This window comes from Mauremys mutica, chromosome 9, assembly GCF_020497125.1.
Source record: "Mauremys mutica isolate MM-2020 ecotype Southern chromosome 9, ASM2049712v1, whole genome shotgun sequence".
NCBI lineage: Eukaryota > Metazoa > Chordata > Testudines > Geoemydidae > Mauremys > Mauremys mutica.
Window position 1 is genome coordinate 61294743 of NC_059080.1, and position 18885 is coordinate 61313627.

The 18885-nt window shown below is 41.0% G+C and overlaps 1 protein-coding gene across 6 annotated transcripts in view; it reads right to left on the reverse strand.

Annotated features, from left to right (window-relative positions):
- The window catches only part of LOC123376999 (glypican-5-like), a 654555-nt gene that overhangs the window by 382194 nt on the left and 253476 nt on the right, over positions 1-18885 (reverse strand). For 4 of the 6 annotated variants that reach the window (XM_045029333.1, XM_045029331.1, XM_045029336.1 and 1 more), the window contains 2 exons: positions 15215-15274; positions 12740-12865 (listed from right to left, as the gene is read on the reverse strand). The exons of 1 other annotated variant lie outside the window; for it this stretch is intronic. In XM_045029333.1, coding sequence (XP_044885268.1) covers positions 12740-12865; positions 15215-15274 — 186 coding nt within the window. The remainder of the gene's footprint in view (positions 1-12739; positions 12866-15214; positions 15275-18885) is intronic. One more of the 6 variants, XM_045029332.1, reaches the window with a different exon arrangement.

Sequence of the window (18885 nt, forward strand, 5' to 3'; positions counted from 1 at the left end):
CTACACTGCTGTAGTGTAGACACTTGTTACAGTGACGGAGGGGGTTTCTCAGTTGCTGTAGCAAAACCACCACCTCAAGAAGTAGTAGCTAGGTTGACAGACTAATTCTTCCATCTACCTCACAATGTTTACACTGGGTCTTAGGTTGGCATAAGTATGTCTCTCAGGGGTGTGATTTTTTCACACCCCGGAGAGACATAGTGGCATTGACATATGTTTTAAGTCAACACAGAATTTGGCCTGCAGAATCTCTATGACTGGTGATGATGCATAATTTTGTAAAAGCTCAATTTAACTTTTAGATTCCAGGCTGAGTGTGCATGGGCTTGACTGTTAGAAAAGACATCACTTAAACTATGAACTTGGGAAATTTCACCTTGAAATTATTGAGAGGCAACAAATGTGGATTTCCCCCACCCCTAAGCCATTATTCAATAATCACTTTTCTGAGCAGAGACAAACTTTAAACTCCTGATTTAGCTATTTAAACAGATGCTTCAACTTGAAACTTCTGTTGAGCCTGGTAGATGAAAGGAGCCTGGAGAAATAGACAGAAAAACAACCAAAAAATATATAAGCTTTAAGCATTTTTACAAAGGTTATTTATACTTTAGGCACATTACCTAGCTCTATAGCATATACATGAACTGATCTCAGGATAAAAATAGTAATGAAGCTAGTTGTTCCTGGTGGATTTAACTGGAAATGGGCAACTCAAAAATCACGTCTGAAAGGATTTTACCTGCTAGTGTTATGAATAGCACCTAAGATCCCTAGAACAGAAAGAGATTACCGGGGGATGGGGCGAGAGGTTGGGGGGGGCACCGACATTTTCTTCATTTTTCATTTGGTTTGCTTTGTGTATTTGACCACCCTTTGCATATAGTCAGTTTCACTGTTTGTCTTGCTGGTGCCTATCTTTCACACAGCAACAGGGGAGAGAATTAAAAAAAAATAGGAAAATATGATTGGCAAGGAGACTGCAGGGCAGGCGGGTGCAGTACCTAGAAAATAGTATGCTTTAAACACTCTTTTTAATTGACTACATGTCAAGTTGACAGTGTCCCTTTAAATTAGAGATAGACTGCAGAAGGTTCACTCACTAGCTAGTGTGCCCTCCCATGGCTAGGCATAGTGTAGCAGCCCTTCTGTGTCTGTCGCCCCTGCTGGCAGCTACTCTGTTCCTTCTTACCACTGACAGCCCTCTGGAGTGGGTGTTTAGAGCCTCATCCCCTCCACGGTAGCAAAAACTCCAAACAGAGCAGGATGTCTTAGTGACCAGGCACCGGGACTTCAGCCCTGATCTGGGCTCCAGAGCCCTTGTCCCCTTACTCCAGAGGCTTATACCACCCTCATCATTAGGAGGGTCATAAGAGGAACCCAGGCCTGCCTTCTCCTCAGGTTCCAGCCTGAAGCCCTTGTGATAAGCAAGTAGAGTCTGTTTCTTATGATCCTTCCCATGGCTGTTTCTTACTTTCTGCCTGTAGTTACCATCTGTCATGGAGCTGTGCTCTCCTGCCCCCATCCCTGTAGTTTTGTCTTTCTGTGCCCCTTTTCTCACTTTGTGGCTGAGGAGCTTTCTCAGGGTGGCTCTGGCCCATTGGGCCACCACTTGGAACCAGTATGAACTTATATTGCAAGCTCTCTCTGCTCTCAGTCCTCCCTTATTGGACCTGCAATACTTCCTTAGTACCAACCACCCAGTCTGTTTCTCCCCAGCTGGGTCTAATCCTTAATTACTTCTCTTCCTCCCCTCCAGGTGCCTTCAGAGAATGGCTCTCTGGCTCCCCCTTATCCTGTCACTTCCAGGGTGGGGTTCATACACCCATGATGTGGGCAAACTGGTTCAAACTGGCCTAAGTTTTGTCCAAAATCAAACCATGTGTAAAGTTGATATAAAGAAACTCATTAAAAAACAAAACAAAAACACAAAACAAAACCCCTCTGCACTCCCTTGTCTTCTCTTGACCTAGAGGCAGACACATGAAAATATCGAAAGACGATTCTCTGGGTATTTCTGACCTTGTTGAAACTTGGAAGCCCTGAAAAATCTTGAGTGAACCTGTTTTTTTCCAACCCGATTTCCAGACTAAAAAAAAAAGAAGCAAATTGAATCAAGTTGCTGGGATCTTTTGAGTTTCATTCCTCACTAATTTAAGCAAGATCTGACATCATCAGAAGGGTACAACAAGCTAAACAGCAAATTTTCCTAAATGACGGCCATGCCTACTCCTATTGAAATTAAAGGGAGTTTTGCCATGATTCAGAGGTAGCAGGACTTTATATCCCAAGCTGGATTATGGTCCTGATCCTGCAGTTGGAGCCACTAGCACAGAGTGCAGGCAGATACCTGCTCTGCCTTAGTGGAAACAATCGCAGCATCCAGGATCATAATTACTCTTAATCTTTAACTAAGAACATAAACTTTAGTAAAGCCATAAAATTCCCTTTTCATTTGCTTGAGACTTTTGCAAAATGTCAAAGTGTCTTGCTTACAACACTCCTGTTAATACATCTCAGAATGATGTTTGCTTTTGTTGCAACAGTGTTATACTGTTCACTCATATTTAGCTTGAGATCCACTATGAGCCCCACATCCCTTTCCGCAGTACTCCTTCCTAGGCAGTCATTTCCCATTTTGTGTGTGTGCAACTGATGGTTCCTTCCTAAGTGGAATACTTTGCATTTGTCCTTATTGAATTTCATCCTATTTACTTCGGACTATTTCTCCAGTTTCTTCAGATCATTTTGAACTTTAATCATATACACCTTAACAGTCATGACTCTCCTACTGGGACATTAGTTTATAAGTGGGTTTGACACAGAAATACCACATCACTTTGATCAGTAAAGGCCATACAAAACGACTCTACATCATGCCCATGATTATGGATTTTCTCCTTCTGAGGAACAATTCCCTGTAGAACTTTAAAGCTTTCATTTCTACTACCCAGACCTATCTGAAGGTTGACTATTTTCAAATAAGCTTTTGTAACTGAAAAAGTAGCTTCAAAAGCAGCCACAGAGGTAGTCTAGATCTGGGTTACCACCTGCAGCCATGCCAATACATGCTGTGATCCCACTAGAGCTCACAAATTGAGCAGTGTCAAGATGCATCAGTACTGGGATGGGAGATTTCCAAGGAATACTTAGGGGCTGCCGGGAGGGCTGTCCATGATGCCTTGCTGTCTCAGAGGCAGAGTGCCATGGAACCATTGCACAAGCATGGCGTTAGGGGGCACCGTGCTGCTGGAGTTCTACCAGGGTATAATACGAACTAATTTACACCGCATCTGCTACAGGATTTCTGTATGCCTGGCAAACACTAATTATACCTTCACAACACCCTTGTGAGATCTATATTATCTGAAGCATGAAGCAATTAAAGCTAAAATTTTCAAATTTGGGTGCCCAAGTTAGGAATTTAAAGGCATATTTAGGCACCTAAATACAAGTGGCCCAATTTTCAGAAGTGATGAGTATCTGCAGCTGCCATTGAAGCCAATTACATTAGTTTTTTTTCCTACTCCTGTTTTCTTTCTGCATAGGAACAATAACACTGTTCTTTAGCTTATTGCAATGTCACTATAAGAAAATGGTAATTATGTGGTGGGTTTTTTAATTGTAAAAGCAGCCACAAGGACTTGTTCAGTAAAAGCTGGAGATCCAATATGTCAGCGGTAATTTCACAGTTCTCATTGGTTCCTGTCAAATCCTGCATTTGAATCCACGAGACTGCAATATTTAAGTAATAACAATGCATATCCACAGTGTATTAATCAGTTTAGATCAGTAGTGAAAAGGAGGGAGGTGGTGTCCTCCTCGGAGCAATTCATCTCTTCAAAGACATGGCATGATTAGTTACAACACTGCATGATTCATTATTCTAGATAGGTCTGGCTCTAGAATCAGAGACATTTTGAGGCCCGCTGGCACAGCGACATGGGGAAATGTGCATACCACCTGTCTGTATTATGCTTGGCTCAGTCAGCTGCATTCGTACCTCACTTTAATGAACACCAAATTTATTCACAATTGTTCAAATGCTCTAGATTTAGATTAATTGTGTTTGATTAATATTTATTACTGCTTCATCAATGGAAACTGCACACACATTGCTAAAATGACTTGTAGCCCAGTGGGCTAGCTTGTCTTCATTATACTTACTGCTTTGCATTATATTCAGCAGTAATGCAAGAAACTTATGGGCCTGTATCCTGTAAGACATTAGCTTCAGCAAGTTAGCATACATATGTCTGGGGTCTTTCACCTAGATAAATGGAGCTAAAGCATAAGGTCCATGTATGACTGTGACCTGTAACATAGAGGATGCATTAAAGCAGATTGGCATAGGGGCTTTCCTAAGTTCATACCCTTTTAAACTTAACAGGTACACCACAATTTAGAACTTGGAAAGAACTGAAATAACCAGTTAGGACAGAAATAACAAATGTGATATCTAACCACAAAAGGGCCATGGTAACGAATTGATGTATATAATAAATTGAGATAATTGAAATACTAACCTATAGGAAAAAGACACTCCAACATCAGAGAGGTGAGGAAATACAAATAAGGAGAAGAGAAAAATGCCCTACTGAATATGCATTGAACATAATGGCATCAGTGTAACATATTATAAAAGTGGCATCCCAGCCTAGGGGCAGTAGGAGAGAGAGATGTAGTCCTTGGGAGATGCCAGAATGGTGGCCACTGGTGATGATGGGGAAGGTGATGAGGAAGATGATGGCTAACGTTTCAGGTTGTTCTACAAGGGATGGTGGTGAGTATATGGGTGGGTGGGTGGATGTATGTTCTGTAGTATCTCTGTCTATCTTACTAAGTTGGGGTCTTTGTGTCTGTGCTAAATGTATTAATAAACTATATTTGTAAATATAAAAGAGCTCCTACATTGTGAGGGTTGCAACTGTGCACATCAGGGTTCCCAACTATATAATAATTTAAATAATGCTGGGCCTGATCTTGGGGCAAGAACCTGTCAACTCTCAAAGTGATAACTGGAGATTCTTAAGTAATCAATATAATTAACACATAATCTAAGATCAGGTTACAGACTGTCTAATTTCAGTGTAGTGTACCTATTCTAAGTACCTGTACATCTCCTGCTAAAATGCTGAATTCCTCAGGGAGTATCACCAGAGAATCTCTACAGTGCACCTGGACCAAGAATGTACCAGCTGGACTACTTTTCCTTTCTCCATCCACAGAAAAAGGACTGCATCAGAAAAGATTGTTCTACTATGTATCAAGGCCATAGGAACCTAGGTTTTCTCTTGGGATCTGATCCAAATACCACTGGGGTCAATGGAAAACCTCCCACTGAGTCTTTGGATAAGGCCCTTAGGGACCTACGTAAGTACAATTTTCATAACAGATGAGCACATGGTAGTTCCCTGTGAATGCCCATGGACTCAAGAGCTGAACTTTAGGCACCCAGTGCTGCAAATCATCGCCCAAGTTTCTGATCCCCCTCTCTTCACTAACAATAACAAGGCCTATACACACAGCCTGATAATCTACGCCCTCAGCTCCCAAGGAAGCCAGCCCCTTGCAGGACTGGGCCTTTACAGTCCACTTCAAAATGTATTGAGACCCTGCTGGTTGGTAAGTGGGGCAAGGAGAAGCAGACTCCTCTAGTGATTGATGAGAGGCCATACCTAAAAGGAACAAAGGGATTGTGTTTCAAACAGCAGCAACAAAGTAGTATTTGCAAATCACAGAATGTTCCTCCTAGAGGTGTTGTGAGGTACTACACTAAGGGTCAGGGGGCATACAAATACCCTATGATTATTATAGACAGACTTTTTTTCCCACAAGGTTTCATGAACTAATAGTGAAACTTTCCTTCCCACAAGAAACACCTCTATTCACAGGCAGGATAGTGTTAGTGGCAAGTGGGGGCAAGAAAGCTTATTCCCACTGCTGTCATTCTATAGCCTGTGAAGGCCCTAGTGCATCGGTTTGGAGGTCATTGGTGGGGCTGTCTTTTGTTGCTCATCTGAACAGCATTCCCTTGCTAGTCACAAATCTGCACAAAACACTCAGTTTCAAACATTTTTTCTTCATAAAAATTCATAGAAAAAATATTGACACAACATTTTACATTGCCGTCGTATTACATCATGGTATGGTCATTTCAAGTCTCAGATATGATTTAGAAAGCTACAATAGAATGAGACATTACAGTGTGAATGTTGACACCAGATCATTTGGCAGAACTTAACAATCAGCTATATCTGCTGACTGATGTACAGTACAAGCCCATTTTTGAAGACTGTCTCATGGTGTTTTACGTTGTATTTGTGTGCTATAAATAATGTAAGCATTGTATTTGTTTTTCTTAAAGAGCCTGAATGTCAATTAGTGTATGCCATAAATAAATATTGCTCAGTTTCCAGATATCCAGATATCTTCTTAAAATACAAGAAGGGACAAGGAAATAAAAACTGGGATGGCTGCCAGTTTCATAGGCTGAGTAACCTCAAGCTAAGGTTAACAAGAGATCCCACCATATTAATATTAATACTGATAATTTTCTGATACAGCAGTAAGTCTATATTTTGGTATTGGTGCTATTTATTATCGAAGAAATCTTACCCTGGGAGTTCTGGTGTACTGGGAAGGGAGAAAGAGCATTAGAGAAATGAATCTTCAGGCAAGTAGCAAGGCAATATTTCTACTCATGGCTGAAAAGGGCATGAGGAGGAAGAACTGGCTACTACGCCAGCCTGTTAAACAGGTTATCAAAGAAGCTGTATTTGCCAGCAAGGGGGCACATAAACCCTGCAACCAGCTATTACATGTAGCATTGTCAGCAGCACACATTGTCAGCAGCACAGGGCTGGTTGAAAAACACAATTTTTTCCTGCCAAAAATTTTGAATGAACAATTTTCATTTGAAATTTTTCCATTTTGGGGTGGACATTTTAGATATCAATCAAAATTTCCATTGTACTTGGGCTTTTGAAAAGGAAATGTGTTCAATATTTCAGATTTTTCTTTTCCCCTTTTGACCCCCACTTATTCCTCTTTTCACCCCCCCCCCTTTCAACTTTTCAAAATTTACAGAGTGGCAAGAGGAAAAATGAATCACTGCAACTTTACACCATATAACTTTTCCAAATGTTCTCATCTTCCAGTATTTGGAACCTTTGGGGGGTTATCAAAAACCAAAGGAAAAATTTCAGATTTGAAATCAAACAAAACAATTAATTTATTTTAGAAGCCCTCCACTAAAAATTGAAAAAAAAATTAATTGAATACAAAGTTTTCCTGTAACAATTTTCTATGAGGCCTCACTTTGGGGGCAGAAAATTATTTTGTTTGAAAAATTTTGACAGGCACTTAATGTGCAACCTGCAGTATGCCTCGTGCACTGCAGGATCTTGGAGCAGCAGCACTGGCCAGAATCACAGATGGATAGACTGTCTTGAGTTGTTGACTTCTTGGGTTCTCTTCCACCCCTACATTTCTGTTTCTATAACCCTACTAGTGCTAATCAGTGAAGAGCATGACTCCTTTTATATCACTATAAACTACTGTTTAGAATATTACACTGTTGCTGACATCTCCAAAATTAGCCTGCATGCAATCATTTGTCATACACAGAGCTCCTTAAATATTAAATTTCCAGGTTATCTCCAGATACCATAGTTTTTTATTCAATTATGTTGAAGCTATTTACACATAGTGTTATAAATAGAGCTGTTGAGGACCTGGAATGTCTGTTTTATGGGAAACATGGTGATTTCAAATTTTGCTTTTGTTCCAGATTGGACCAAAAATATCTCATTTTGAAATTTCCAAAGAAATGAAATGTCCACAGAAAAAAATTGTTTCAGATCAGCTGAATTGTATTGTTTTGATAAAACATTTTGAAACAATATATCACCGTAATCTATGATATAATGTAAAATAAAACACAGATCAAAACATAATTTTGTCAAAATCTTCACATTCCCACTGAATGTTTTGATTTCAGTGGATTGGTATTTTCCAATGGAAGAAACATTCATCTGGAAAATTTTCGATCTGCCTGAATTATAATGCACTGGAACACATTTGTCAATAACAGTATTGGACACAGCTAGACTCTAAGACCCTCTTCTGTCCCTAGAGTAGACGTTATCTTATACTGTAAAATCTTCATACACAGAGTACCAGAAATGACATTGGAAAGAGTCCCACAGAGAGAGTGAAGCACATTCTACAGCATTGATTTCACTGGGCTGGGACGAGGTGGGAGAGACTAAAATAACTATTTTTTTATCATCTCTTTGTTAGTTAACAAAAGTAAATACACTGTCACGTGACATAGCTCTCTGCCTGTTTCCAGGCCGGATGATATCTTTATATGGGCTCACCTGATTCTTTCTTTCTGGAATTAAAAAGTATTTTCATGAGCTCCTTTAAAAACTGCATCCTAATCACTTTACTTTTATGACACTTTTGTGTGCAAACTCGCATATTTCTAGTAATGGCTGAGCAGTACAAAAACCAAACTAGAACATAAGAACGGTCACACTTGGTCAGACAAAAGGTCCCTCTAGCCAAGTATCCTGTCTTATGACAGTGGCCAGTGCCAGGTGCCCCAGAGGGAATGAACAGAATGTGTAATCATCAAGTGATCCTTTCCCCTATTGCCTATTCCAAGCTTCTGGCAAACAGAGGCTAGGGACACTATCCCGGCCCATTCTGGCTAAAAGCCCTTGATGGACCTATTCTCCGTGAATTTATCTAGTTCTTTTTTAAACCCTGTATAATTTTGGCCTTCACAACATCCTCTGGCAAAGAGTTCCATAGGTTAACTGTATGCTGTGGGAAGAAATACTTCCTTTTGTTTTAAAGCTGCTGCCTATTAATTTCATTTGGTGATCCCCTAGTTCTTGTGTTTTGAGAAGGAATAAATAACACCTCCTTATTTAATAGCATTCTCAGAAAAGAGCAATCTGGTTTTCAGAAAGGGCATGGATGCACAGACCAGATCTTCACTCTACAAAACATAACAGAACAGTGCTTAGAATGGCAACGGCAACTCCACATACATTTCAAAGACTTTGAGAAGGCTTTTGATAGCATTCACAGGACCAACCTATGGCACATTCTGTGGGCATATGGAATTCCTTTCCATATAATCAACATCATCAAAAGCTTCTATTTCAACTTTACATGCAGTGTTGATCACAGTGAGCTGAGTTTTGGAGTCAAAATAGGAGTATGTCAGGGGTGTCTCATGTCTGCAATCCTCTTCAACATTACCATCAACTGGGTTATGCAGCGTACAACAGAAGACATGCCAAGAGTCATTAAATGGACACTTTTCTCATCCCTTGAAGACCTGGACTTCACAGATGGTGTCACTCTCCTATCACATACCCAACACCATATACAAGAAAAAACAACTCGACTCAATGCATTCAGCCAGCAAATTGGACTGAAAATCAACCACAATAAGTCAGATATCATGTCCCTTAATATTGCCTCACCATCACCAGTATGGATAGAGGATTATGTTCTCGCCAATGGAGAAAGATTCACATACTTGGGCAGCACCATTAGCCAGGATGGTGGAACAAGCCAGGACATCTGGAACAAAATCAGTAAAGCCAGGAACACCTTCAAAAGCTTAAATACAGTCTGTAAATAATCGAAATACACCATCAAAAACAAACTGAAGATTTATCAGAGCTGCATACTTTCAACACTACATTATAGTGCAGAATGCTGGGGAATGAGAAAGTATGACATGTTTAAACTGTCTTCATTCCATACAACCTGCCTCAGAAAAATCCTCCATATCTTTTGGCCCAGAACAATCTCAAACCAAGATCTATTGACACAGTGCAGCCAAGAGGATATGAGCACCATCATTGCCAAGAGGCATTGCAGATGGATCAGTCATGTGCTTCGGGTGGAAACTGATTCCATCACCAGATTAGCAATAAGATGGACACCCGAAGGCAAGCGAAAACGAGGCCGTCTGAAAACAACATGACGAAGAGCTGTGGAAGCTGACCTGAAAAACCTGGGGCACAGCTGAGGAGCCATTGAAAGACTTTCCAGAAACAGACAGAAGTGGAGGAGCTTTGTCGCAGCCCTAAATGCCAGAGGTGTAATAGGAACATGATGATGATTATTTACTTTCTCCACACCAGTTATGATTTTATAGACCTCTGTCATATTCCCCCTTAATCGTCTCTTTTCCAAGCTGAAAAGTCCCAGTCCTATTAATCTCTCTTCATACGGAAGCCATTCCATACCCCTAATCATTTTTATTGTCTTTTTCTGAACATTTTCCAATTCCAATCTTTTTTGAGATGTGGCGACCACATCTGCATGCAGTATTTAACTAAATCTCCAACTCTGAGTTTAAGTACAAAGACTGGTTCATATTACCTGAGGAACAAATGAAGAACTACAAATTCCTAATCAGGGCCAGCTCTACCATTTTTGCTACCCCAAGCAAAAAAAAAAAAAAAAAGGTCGCTCGGACTGCTGCCCAAACTGCCGAAGGAAAAAAAAAGCAAGAAAACATGTCTTTAAGGTGCCGCATATCAACATGCTGAATTTGTGTGTGAACAGAAATGCCATCAGAGCGCAGCACAGAAAAGTGCTTTACAACTATAGCAAGTCATTTTTCAGTGTGAGGTGCTTGTTAGATTTCTATAACTGAATTTGTCACATTTGTCATATTGCGGGTTGGACCACTCATATTTCAGATTAAAACCAAACCATGTCATGCAATGTCAAATACTCCAAAGAAACAAATAGTCCATCTTCATTAGTCTTCCTGTCCCCTGATAGTAGCTGGTGATACCAGTATCTCAGCTTCATCTGAAACATAGCATGGCCTCATCTTACTGTAGTTCCGCAGTTGCTCACAGAGTACCCAAAATGAAACTGGTTTTATGCTTTCAATCACCCAGTCTCTGTAATGCTCAGGTTATTTGCTTTCATTGGTTTGGGAGTTTTTTCACTAAATGTAAGGGCAAGTTTACACCCAGCCCCGCATGGACTGGGAAGAGCAGGGAGAAAATGGCACACAGGACCTCTGCTTTGTGCACACACGCAGGAACAGGCAAAGTATGGTCCTTTCACACTCCTGACCTCAATTACTACACAGAGCTAGAGCCAGTCCAGAGTAAGCCCCCTTACACACACACACACACACACACACCCCAGTAGCACTAGCCAAGCACAAAGAGGGCCAGACACTGCACTCTCTTCATGGGTGACGAAGCAGCTGCTCTTCCCTCTGCATTCCCTGGAAGCTCCAGTTAACACTGACTGCTTCAGGCACAGTAAGTCTTTGAGCTGCATCTCGCCTGGAGCTGCACTGCCTCCCCAGCACAGTGGCAAAATAGAGCCTGTGAACCCCAATCCTGCAGTGTGAAGCACATGGATGAATTGACTTTTATGATCGGCTTCAACATTGTCTGCAGGGGTGCAGCAATCTGACTAGGTGCAACATATTGCAGGGTTGGGGCTTCCATCTGGACCCTCATTAGCTCTAAAACTGTTTATGTCCTCTCTGTAGTGTGAACAAAAGTCTTGGATCCACCATTTCCTAGAAGCCAGTGCAGACTTCAGCAATTATTGTGCCAAGGAAATTAATATTGTTGTCTGCTGACAAGGCTTTTGTTTTGTTTTGTTTTACACAAACTCCTGGGGCCATAGTATTTCAGAGGTCAAACCAATACATACTTAGTCACCAGAAGGGGGCAGATTGGGCATGAAAGGATCCAAGGTGAGAAATAGAGCATCCAACTGAAAGTTCCATTCCTACCCTATCAACGTCATTAAACTCTAGGGGTCTGTCTACACTGCAATGAAACACCCACAGCTGGCCCGTGTCAGTGGACTTTGGGCTGTGGGGCTATAAAATGATGGTGTAGACGTTCTGGAACCTTGGGATCCTATGAGGGCAGAGGGTCTCAGTATTCATGCTCCACCCCAAGCCTGAATGTTTACACTGCAATTTTACAACCCTGCAGCCTGAGCCCTGTGAGTCTGAGATACCTGACCTGAGCCAGTTCCAAGTGTTTTATTGCCATGTAAACATACTTTGGGAGTCTAATTAACAATTGCGGTACATGCTCTTTGCCCTCCCATTTTGCTTATAAAACAAATGAGTCTGCACACTCAGAACGACCTACATACCATAGCTGCTCCATTGCCTCCTTTCAAAACGCAAGGCAACCAACTTAACCTCACTGAAAAACTTTACTGGTATGCAGGTTAAAAAAAGATCAAGACAGTATGATCTGGTATTTCTGGACCTAGAGTGTCCCCATCTTACTGTTAAAAGCATGACCCTTATTTTCCCAGCAAGGAGGATCTGCAACTGGGTCAGCAAGTTACTGTAGGGCTTCAGTGTGCCAAAAGTGGGCCCAAAATTAGTGTTACTTAGTCTTCTTTGGAAAGTGTTTCAGTTCACTGTATAATTCATTATAATTCAAAATGGTTTTTTTCCTCATAGAGATTATACAACACTACTTGAAGACCCCATTATCGCAATCTCATGTGTTTAAAAATGATCAGATATTTAAGGATCATGAAGGTCATTAAACTGTTTATAGTACATAAAGTAATATGACATTTCAAGACAATGCATCATATCTAATACAACATATTTTAAAGCACCAGGAGAATCTGGAAAGCCAGTTTTGTGTACCCAAATATGTCCATTTTCAGTACAAAATTTGACTCTCACAATTACCTTTCCACAACATCCTCTCCATTCCAGCAAGTCGAGCTGTCCCGCATCACCAGGTCCCCATCACACAGCCTTTCTGCTATAGAGGCATAAAAGGTTCGGGATCGTTTCATGTAGCTGATGAACTCTCTACAAATTAGGAAGAGAAGAAATTAACAGCAGAGCAGTGAATTCCTGGGGTGAGTTAAATCTTTGGTTCATGGTTCTGTAAAATTAAAAGTTTGCATCCCTTTCAAAAAGAAAAAATCTAGCAAAGTTAATTTGCTCTTGTTTAAAGTGTATTTCTGTTGTTGATGTATCCTCTGTCCCTATTCACCACAGCATTAATAGATTAAATTGTGTTTAAAAGGTAGTGTTAACAAACAGCATTAGTGCATCCCACACAGATTGAAAAATTCATTTAAAGCTTTTATTCAACAGAGAAAATATTATTTGGGGGTTCTACTGTTAAATGGATGTGTTCTGTCTATAACTAAAAGTCAATATTTTTACCTCCCCCCTCCCCAAGGCAGGGGGAGATTAATTAAGATGCTGTCAGTGCTATTACTGGATGGAAAAGGCTACCTATAACCAACCATGCAATCCTCCATTCAGTGACTAAAGCATACAATTCGAGTGTAGAAAAGCCAACGTCCTTGAGTTGTGAGGGGGTTAGCACCACCCCACCATCGCCATCCATGTCAGGTTTGTCTTAAATAGGATGCACCCTCTCATCAAGTCTGGCACCCTGCCTGTAGTAATGGTCCGTGCTTCATGTTTTGGAGGGAAAACAAAAAGTCTGGACAGCGCAAATAGCCTGTTGTCTGATGTTGCATGGAGGGAAAAATTCCTACCCAGGGGCAACCAGCTGATGTCCTAATACATGATTACACCTGTTTTACTGAGGTGACCATATAAAAAAAATAATTACCAACATGATAATAGCTTTACCTCAGATACCAGAGTACTTCTCTGTATTTAGAATACCAAGGAGTGAGATTATGGGGAGTATTTCTGTAACCTTAGGTACTCCTAACTGGTACCCATGATGTCTATGGGCTTGTCTACACTGGCAATAAACAGCGCTGCAACTTTCTCATTCAGGGGGGTGAAAAAACACCCCCCTGAGCGCAGGAAGTTGCAGCGCTGTAAAGCACCAGTGTAAACAGTGCTCCAGTGCTGGAGCCATACTCCCAGCACTGGGAGCTACACCTCTTTTGGGGGTGGTGTTTTTTTTTTAGAGCACTGAGAGCTCTCTCCCAGCACTGCTCCACGACCACACAAGGCACGTTAAAGCACTACCGCGGCAGCACTTTGGCGTTGCCAGTGTAGACTAGCCCTAAGCCTTGGTGCTATGAAGATACTATTCTGGACATGAAGCAAAGCCATGCACAAAGACTGAAACTAGAGCTCTAAAAAAGTCAGTTGTTGCTATTCCTGCTCTCCCATGTCATCAACACTGCAGTATGGAAAGGCAATGCAACCATTCTGGTTCAATTGCTTCCAGGGTGCAGGCTGTATAGGAGGACATTCCATGGAGGAGGGGTTTGGTGATACGGTGGGGAGTGCTGCAGGGGAGTTGTTAATGTATTTGTTACTATGTTGGGGACAAAGGGAGCCCTTAGCAATACTCATCTCCCCAGGATGTAGCAAACACAGCAAAGCGGCTAGACACCCACTCCTGCCAAACCATGGGTTTGGGGGATGGATTCCTTTTCCTCTAGCCCTTCTTAGGCCTTGTTTTCATTAGGTAATAAGGGGTTTTACCACCTAGTTTTAGTTATTATGTGGTAATAAACACATGATTAAATCCTAGTGTGGACACAGCTGTTGTAGTTTTAACCTGAGGGCCATCCTAAGGAAGGTGTGAATTGGCCCTATTCATGTCATTTTAGCAGAACTGTGCAGTCACTCTGTGTTCACAAGCATGGAATGAGCACTCTCTCTTTCCTCCTCCTCCCAAATTTTCTCTCTGCTTGGTGCAGTAATTAATTAAGTAGTAAACCTATGACTTATACATCACTTCCTGCCCCCACGGGATCGCCTTATGGGCTATCCATTCTATGAAGGTTGCAGAGATGCCTAGCTTTAAGGCTGGTCAGTCTACCAAACATACTGTTCTCTCAAAGTGCACTCTTAGTTCTAAGAGTGTGCTTCTCATCTTACCCTGTTTTCCCAAAGCTGTAAAGTCCCTTGGTATTCTTGAAAGATTTCAGTTATGTATGTACATACATAAATACAAAGTCTCAAAATAATATCTTAGCAAATGTAAAATGATGTGTTGATTTCTACTGTTTTCATTTCTTACAAAGGCACACTATTTAAATTTTAATAGGAAAAATGTAGTTTCCAATAATAAACCATTATTGATTTCTAAAGTAGCTTTATTCAAACATCTGTCTTTCCTAGATCAGAGTTGGTAATGGAACCAAGAGCCTTATAATTTGGATGAGCTACACAAAGAGACAACAAAATATGTCACCTTGTTTTCATTCTTACCGAGAGATTTTTTTCAAACGTCTGGATTTGTCATTCTTTGAAGCTTTCAGAGGCAGAGAACTGGAATAGGCCGGGGAGAATAAACATCAATCAGAAGAGGTTGGGGGTGGGGGAGAAGCAGGAATTCAGGCAAATGAGGGAAAGAAATGAGAAACAAAGAAAAAAGTAAAAATTATTTGAAAGAAAAGGTCACCAAGCACATGCATAGGATTATCTCAGAAAACAAATGAGGAAAACTATCATGAGATTTTCCAAAGTATAAATACAATAAAAATATGTCAATGCATTACTGAAAAACATCACAGGTTGGTGGTTGAAGAGCTTTTTCCTAAGATAGCTTCAAACAAAAATTACAATTACAAATGCAGCAAATACAACAACATGCTAAAAATAAATTCTATGGACTTGAAATCTACCATATCCATATACAGAATGAATGAGTTGTGAATACAGGTCAGCTGCCATGTATATGAGAAAATAATAGGAAAAATGGCTTTGAATGTGCACCACACAAAAGAGAGTACAAGTGGAAAGCATTTGTTTTTCAGGATAATGAGCAATTTGTTTAATCTCTTCATGGTTATGCAAGTACAGATTTTTGTGCTGTTCAGTTCTGGGGCTCAACAACTGATAGCATTGAATGAGACAGGTTCATGTGCATAAGAAGAACCTTCCAAAGTAGAAAAGCCAGATCACAGGGTCATGCCAGAGGAAACAGCTCAAATAGATCACTCTAGGAAAGCCCTCATTTTCACAAGATAATGGCTCTTTTAGCAGTCCAGATTCAACCATACATATGTGTTTTGTGGTTCTGCCATCCTGAGCTGTATAGAAACATTTGGCTTAAATATATCTCGTATGGTGAGGAGCATTATTATGCTCTCATTTACACCAGAATAAATCAGGAGTAGTCAACGTGAGAGCAGTCTCTGGATGGCTAATCTCCCCTAAATACTTCTGCATAATGCAATGGCTTCGTTAGGAGCTATAAATGCATGTAAAAGGCAACACAGACCCTCATGCACCTTACATACCTAGTGAAGCTTTACTGAAGAAAATGGACTATATTTTCAACAGCACTGAGCAGCACAAAGCAGAAGTCAGAGAGTTGGGGGAAAAGATGGCAGAGGAAGGCTGCTCTAAATTACTAAGGCTGCTAATGGCCCCAAAAAGCTATGGATTGTCAGCATGCGGAGATGCCCTGATCACTTCCTCTTTAACCCACCATGCCCCCATACTGACCACATGGAGGGATGGTGTCATGGGAGTGCTGCGAGTGATGCTCCTAGAGGGCCAGCTAAACACAAAGCAGACCTTACGCTGGGGAACAACAATGGCCAATGGGGACTATGTGCATGGTCAGACTACCAACACTTGGTCTGAAATGTTTTAATCTTCTCCATAGCCATTTGCTTTGCAGTTGGCATTAACAATGTGTTTTGTACTTCCTCTTTGATTAAATTCGAGCACCTACAGTTGGATCCAAAGGATACATTTAATTCAAATCAAATCGGTGGAATTGATTTCATACATTTCTTAAGAAACTCAAAATTAGTTATTTTAATAAGAATAAAAGATCCTCAGGTCACAAAATAACAATGAAACCCTAACATAGTAAGATTTCAATTGCTGCCTTCTCTAATCAGAGACCAAATGCCATGTTTTATTTCTTTGCTAAGCAGAATATATTTCTATATTTGTAGGTAGATCTGTATCCAGTTTGTTTAGTGGAGTGAAAAATATATTACAGAACAGATATTAAAGGAGGGTATTTTGGCTTTGCCAAGTGTTCTGATCCAAGCCCGAAGAATGTTTTGTGCTGTAATCAGCAATAAAATCCCAATTTACTGATTGAGATATATGCTGTTTGCATTCCTACATCATCATGGAGCTTCACTTTTCCTGACATTCCTGCTATACATCACAGTAACCTCCAGGTTAAAAATGACTACAACAGCAATGTTGCCAGTTTCAGTTTTAATCTCTGAAGAGTGTTGTGCAATTAAAAAAAAGGTAATTAAATCTATAAATCTTCTTCGTGCTGTATTGTTGTAAATACATTCAGAGTTAGAAATTTACTAAGACCATGCAGTATTTGTACAAATTTCAGTTATCGTGCATTGTCCCAAAGGAGACAGATTTAGCAGAATTAAGAAAAAAAGGTGCAGGAACTGAATTTAGATGCAGATGAATTAGGGAATCTATTTAGTGAGAGATAAAGTTTAGCAAAACATGTTATATCAGGAGAGCACTTAGAACATGAGCTTAATTTTAAGTACATGAGTAGTCCCAGAGCTGAGCATGTGATTAAAGATTTAATTCAGCAGTCCATCTCTATTCAGCATAGGATTTAGATGTGTGCTTAACTCAAAACACATCTTTAAATCCATTGCACTCAAAGGGATTAAAGCACGTGTTTATAGTAAGACACCTGCTGAAGTCCTGTGCTTAACTTAAGTATGTACTTGAGTAGGTTGCCAGATCAGGAATAGAGTATCAGCATTTTGAATTAGTTCACTGAATAACATCTACTCTATTTTACAGTATACTGGCATCCCTCAGTAGATTAATGGCACTGTCGCTCTTTACAGAGCATGGTGTATGCGCTAACGAGTTCTCTGATGACTGCTGAGTCCGATGCGTGAGTGACAGTGAAGTCCACAGGTAGGGCACACCTATGCGCTAGCAATGATCTGAATCCAAGCAACAGATTCTTTCCTCTTCTGTCCTTGGTCATCACAAAAGCTTGATCCAGTCTGCCTTGCTCCATCTACAAACTGACTCCAGCAAACAGAGCAGCATTCTGCATTCCTTTTCCAATCATCCACAGATACTAAGGGTACGTCTACACTATGGGATTATTTCGATTTTACATAAACCGGTTTAGTAAAACAGATTGTATAAAGTATAGTGCACGCGGCCACACTAAGCACATTAATTCGGTGGTGTGCGTCCATGGTCCGAGGCTAGCATCAATTTCTGGAGCGTTGCACTGTGGGTAGCTATTCTGTAGCTATCCCATAGTTCCCGCAGTCTCCCCCGCCCCTTGGAATTCTGGGTTGAGATCCCAGTGCCTGATGGGGCAAAAATCATTGTCGCGGGTGGTTCTGGGTAAATGTCGTCAGTCATTCCTTCCTCTGGGAAAGCAACGGCAGACAATTATTTCGTGCCCTTTTTCCCTGGATTGTCCTGGCAGACGCCATAGCATGGCTACCATAGAGCCTGTTTTGCCTTTTGTCACTGTCACCATATGTGTACTGGATGCCGCTGACAGGCGATACAGCAGCACTACACAGCAGCATTCATTTGCTTTTGCATGATAGCAGAGACGGTTATCAGTCGTTCTGTACCATCTGCTGCCATTGTAAATTGGCAATGAGATGACGGTTATCAGTCCTTCTGTACTGTACTGTCTGCTGCTGTCATGGGTGCCCCTGGCTGAGGTCGGCCAGGGGCGCAAAAGACAAAAATGGGAATGACTCCCCGAGTCAATCCCTCCTTTACGGTATCTAAAAATAGAATCAGTCCTGCCTAGAATATGGGGCAAGTGAACTAGAGAACCAGTGAATCAGAGAACCAGAGAGCACAGCTGCTCCGTGTCAGATCCCGCAGAAATGATGAGCTGCATGCCATTCACAGGGGGTGCCCCTGCAACAACCCCACCTGTTGCT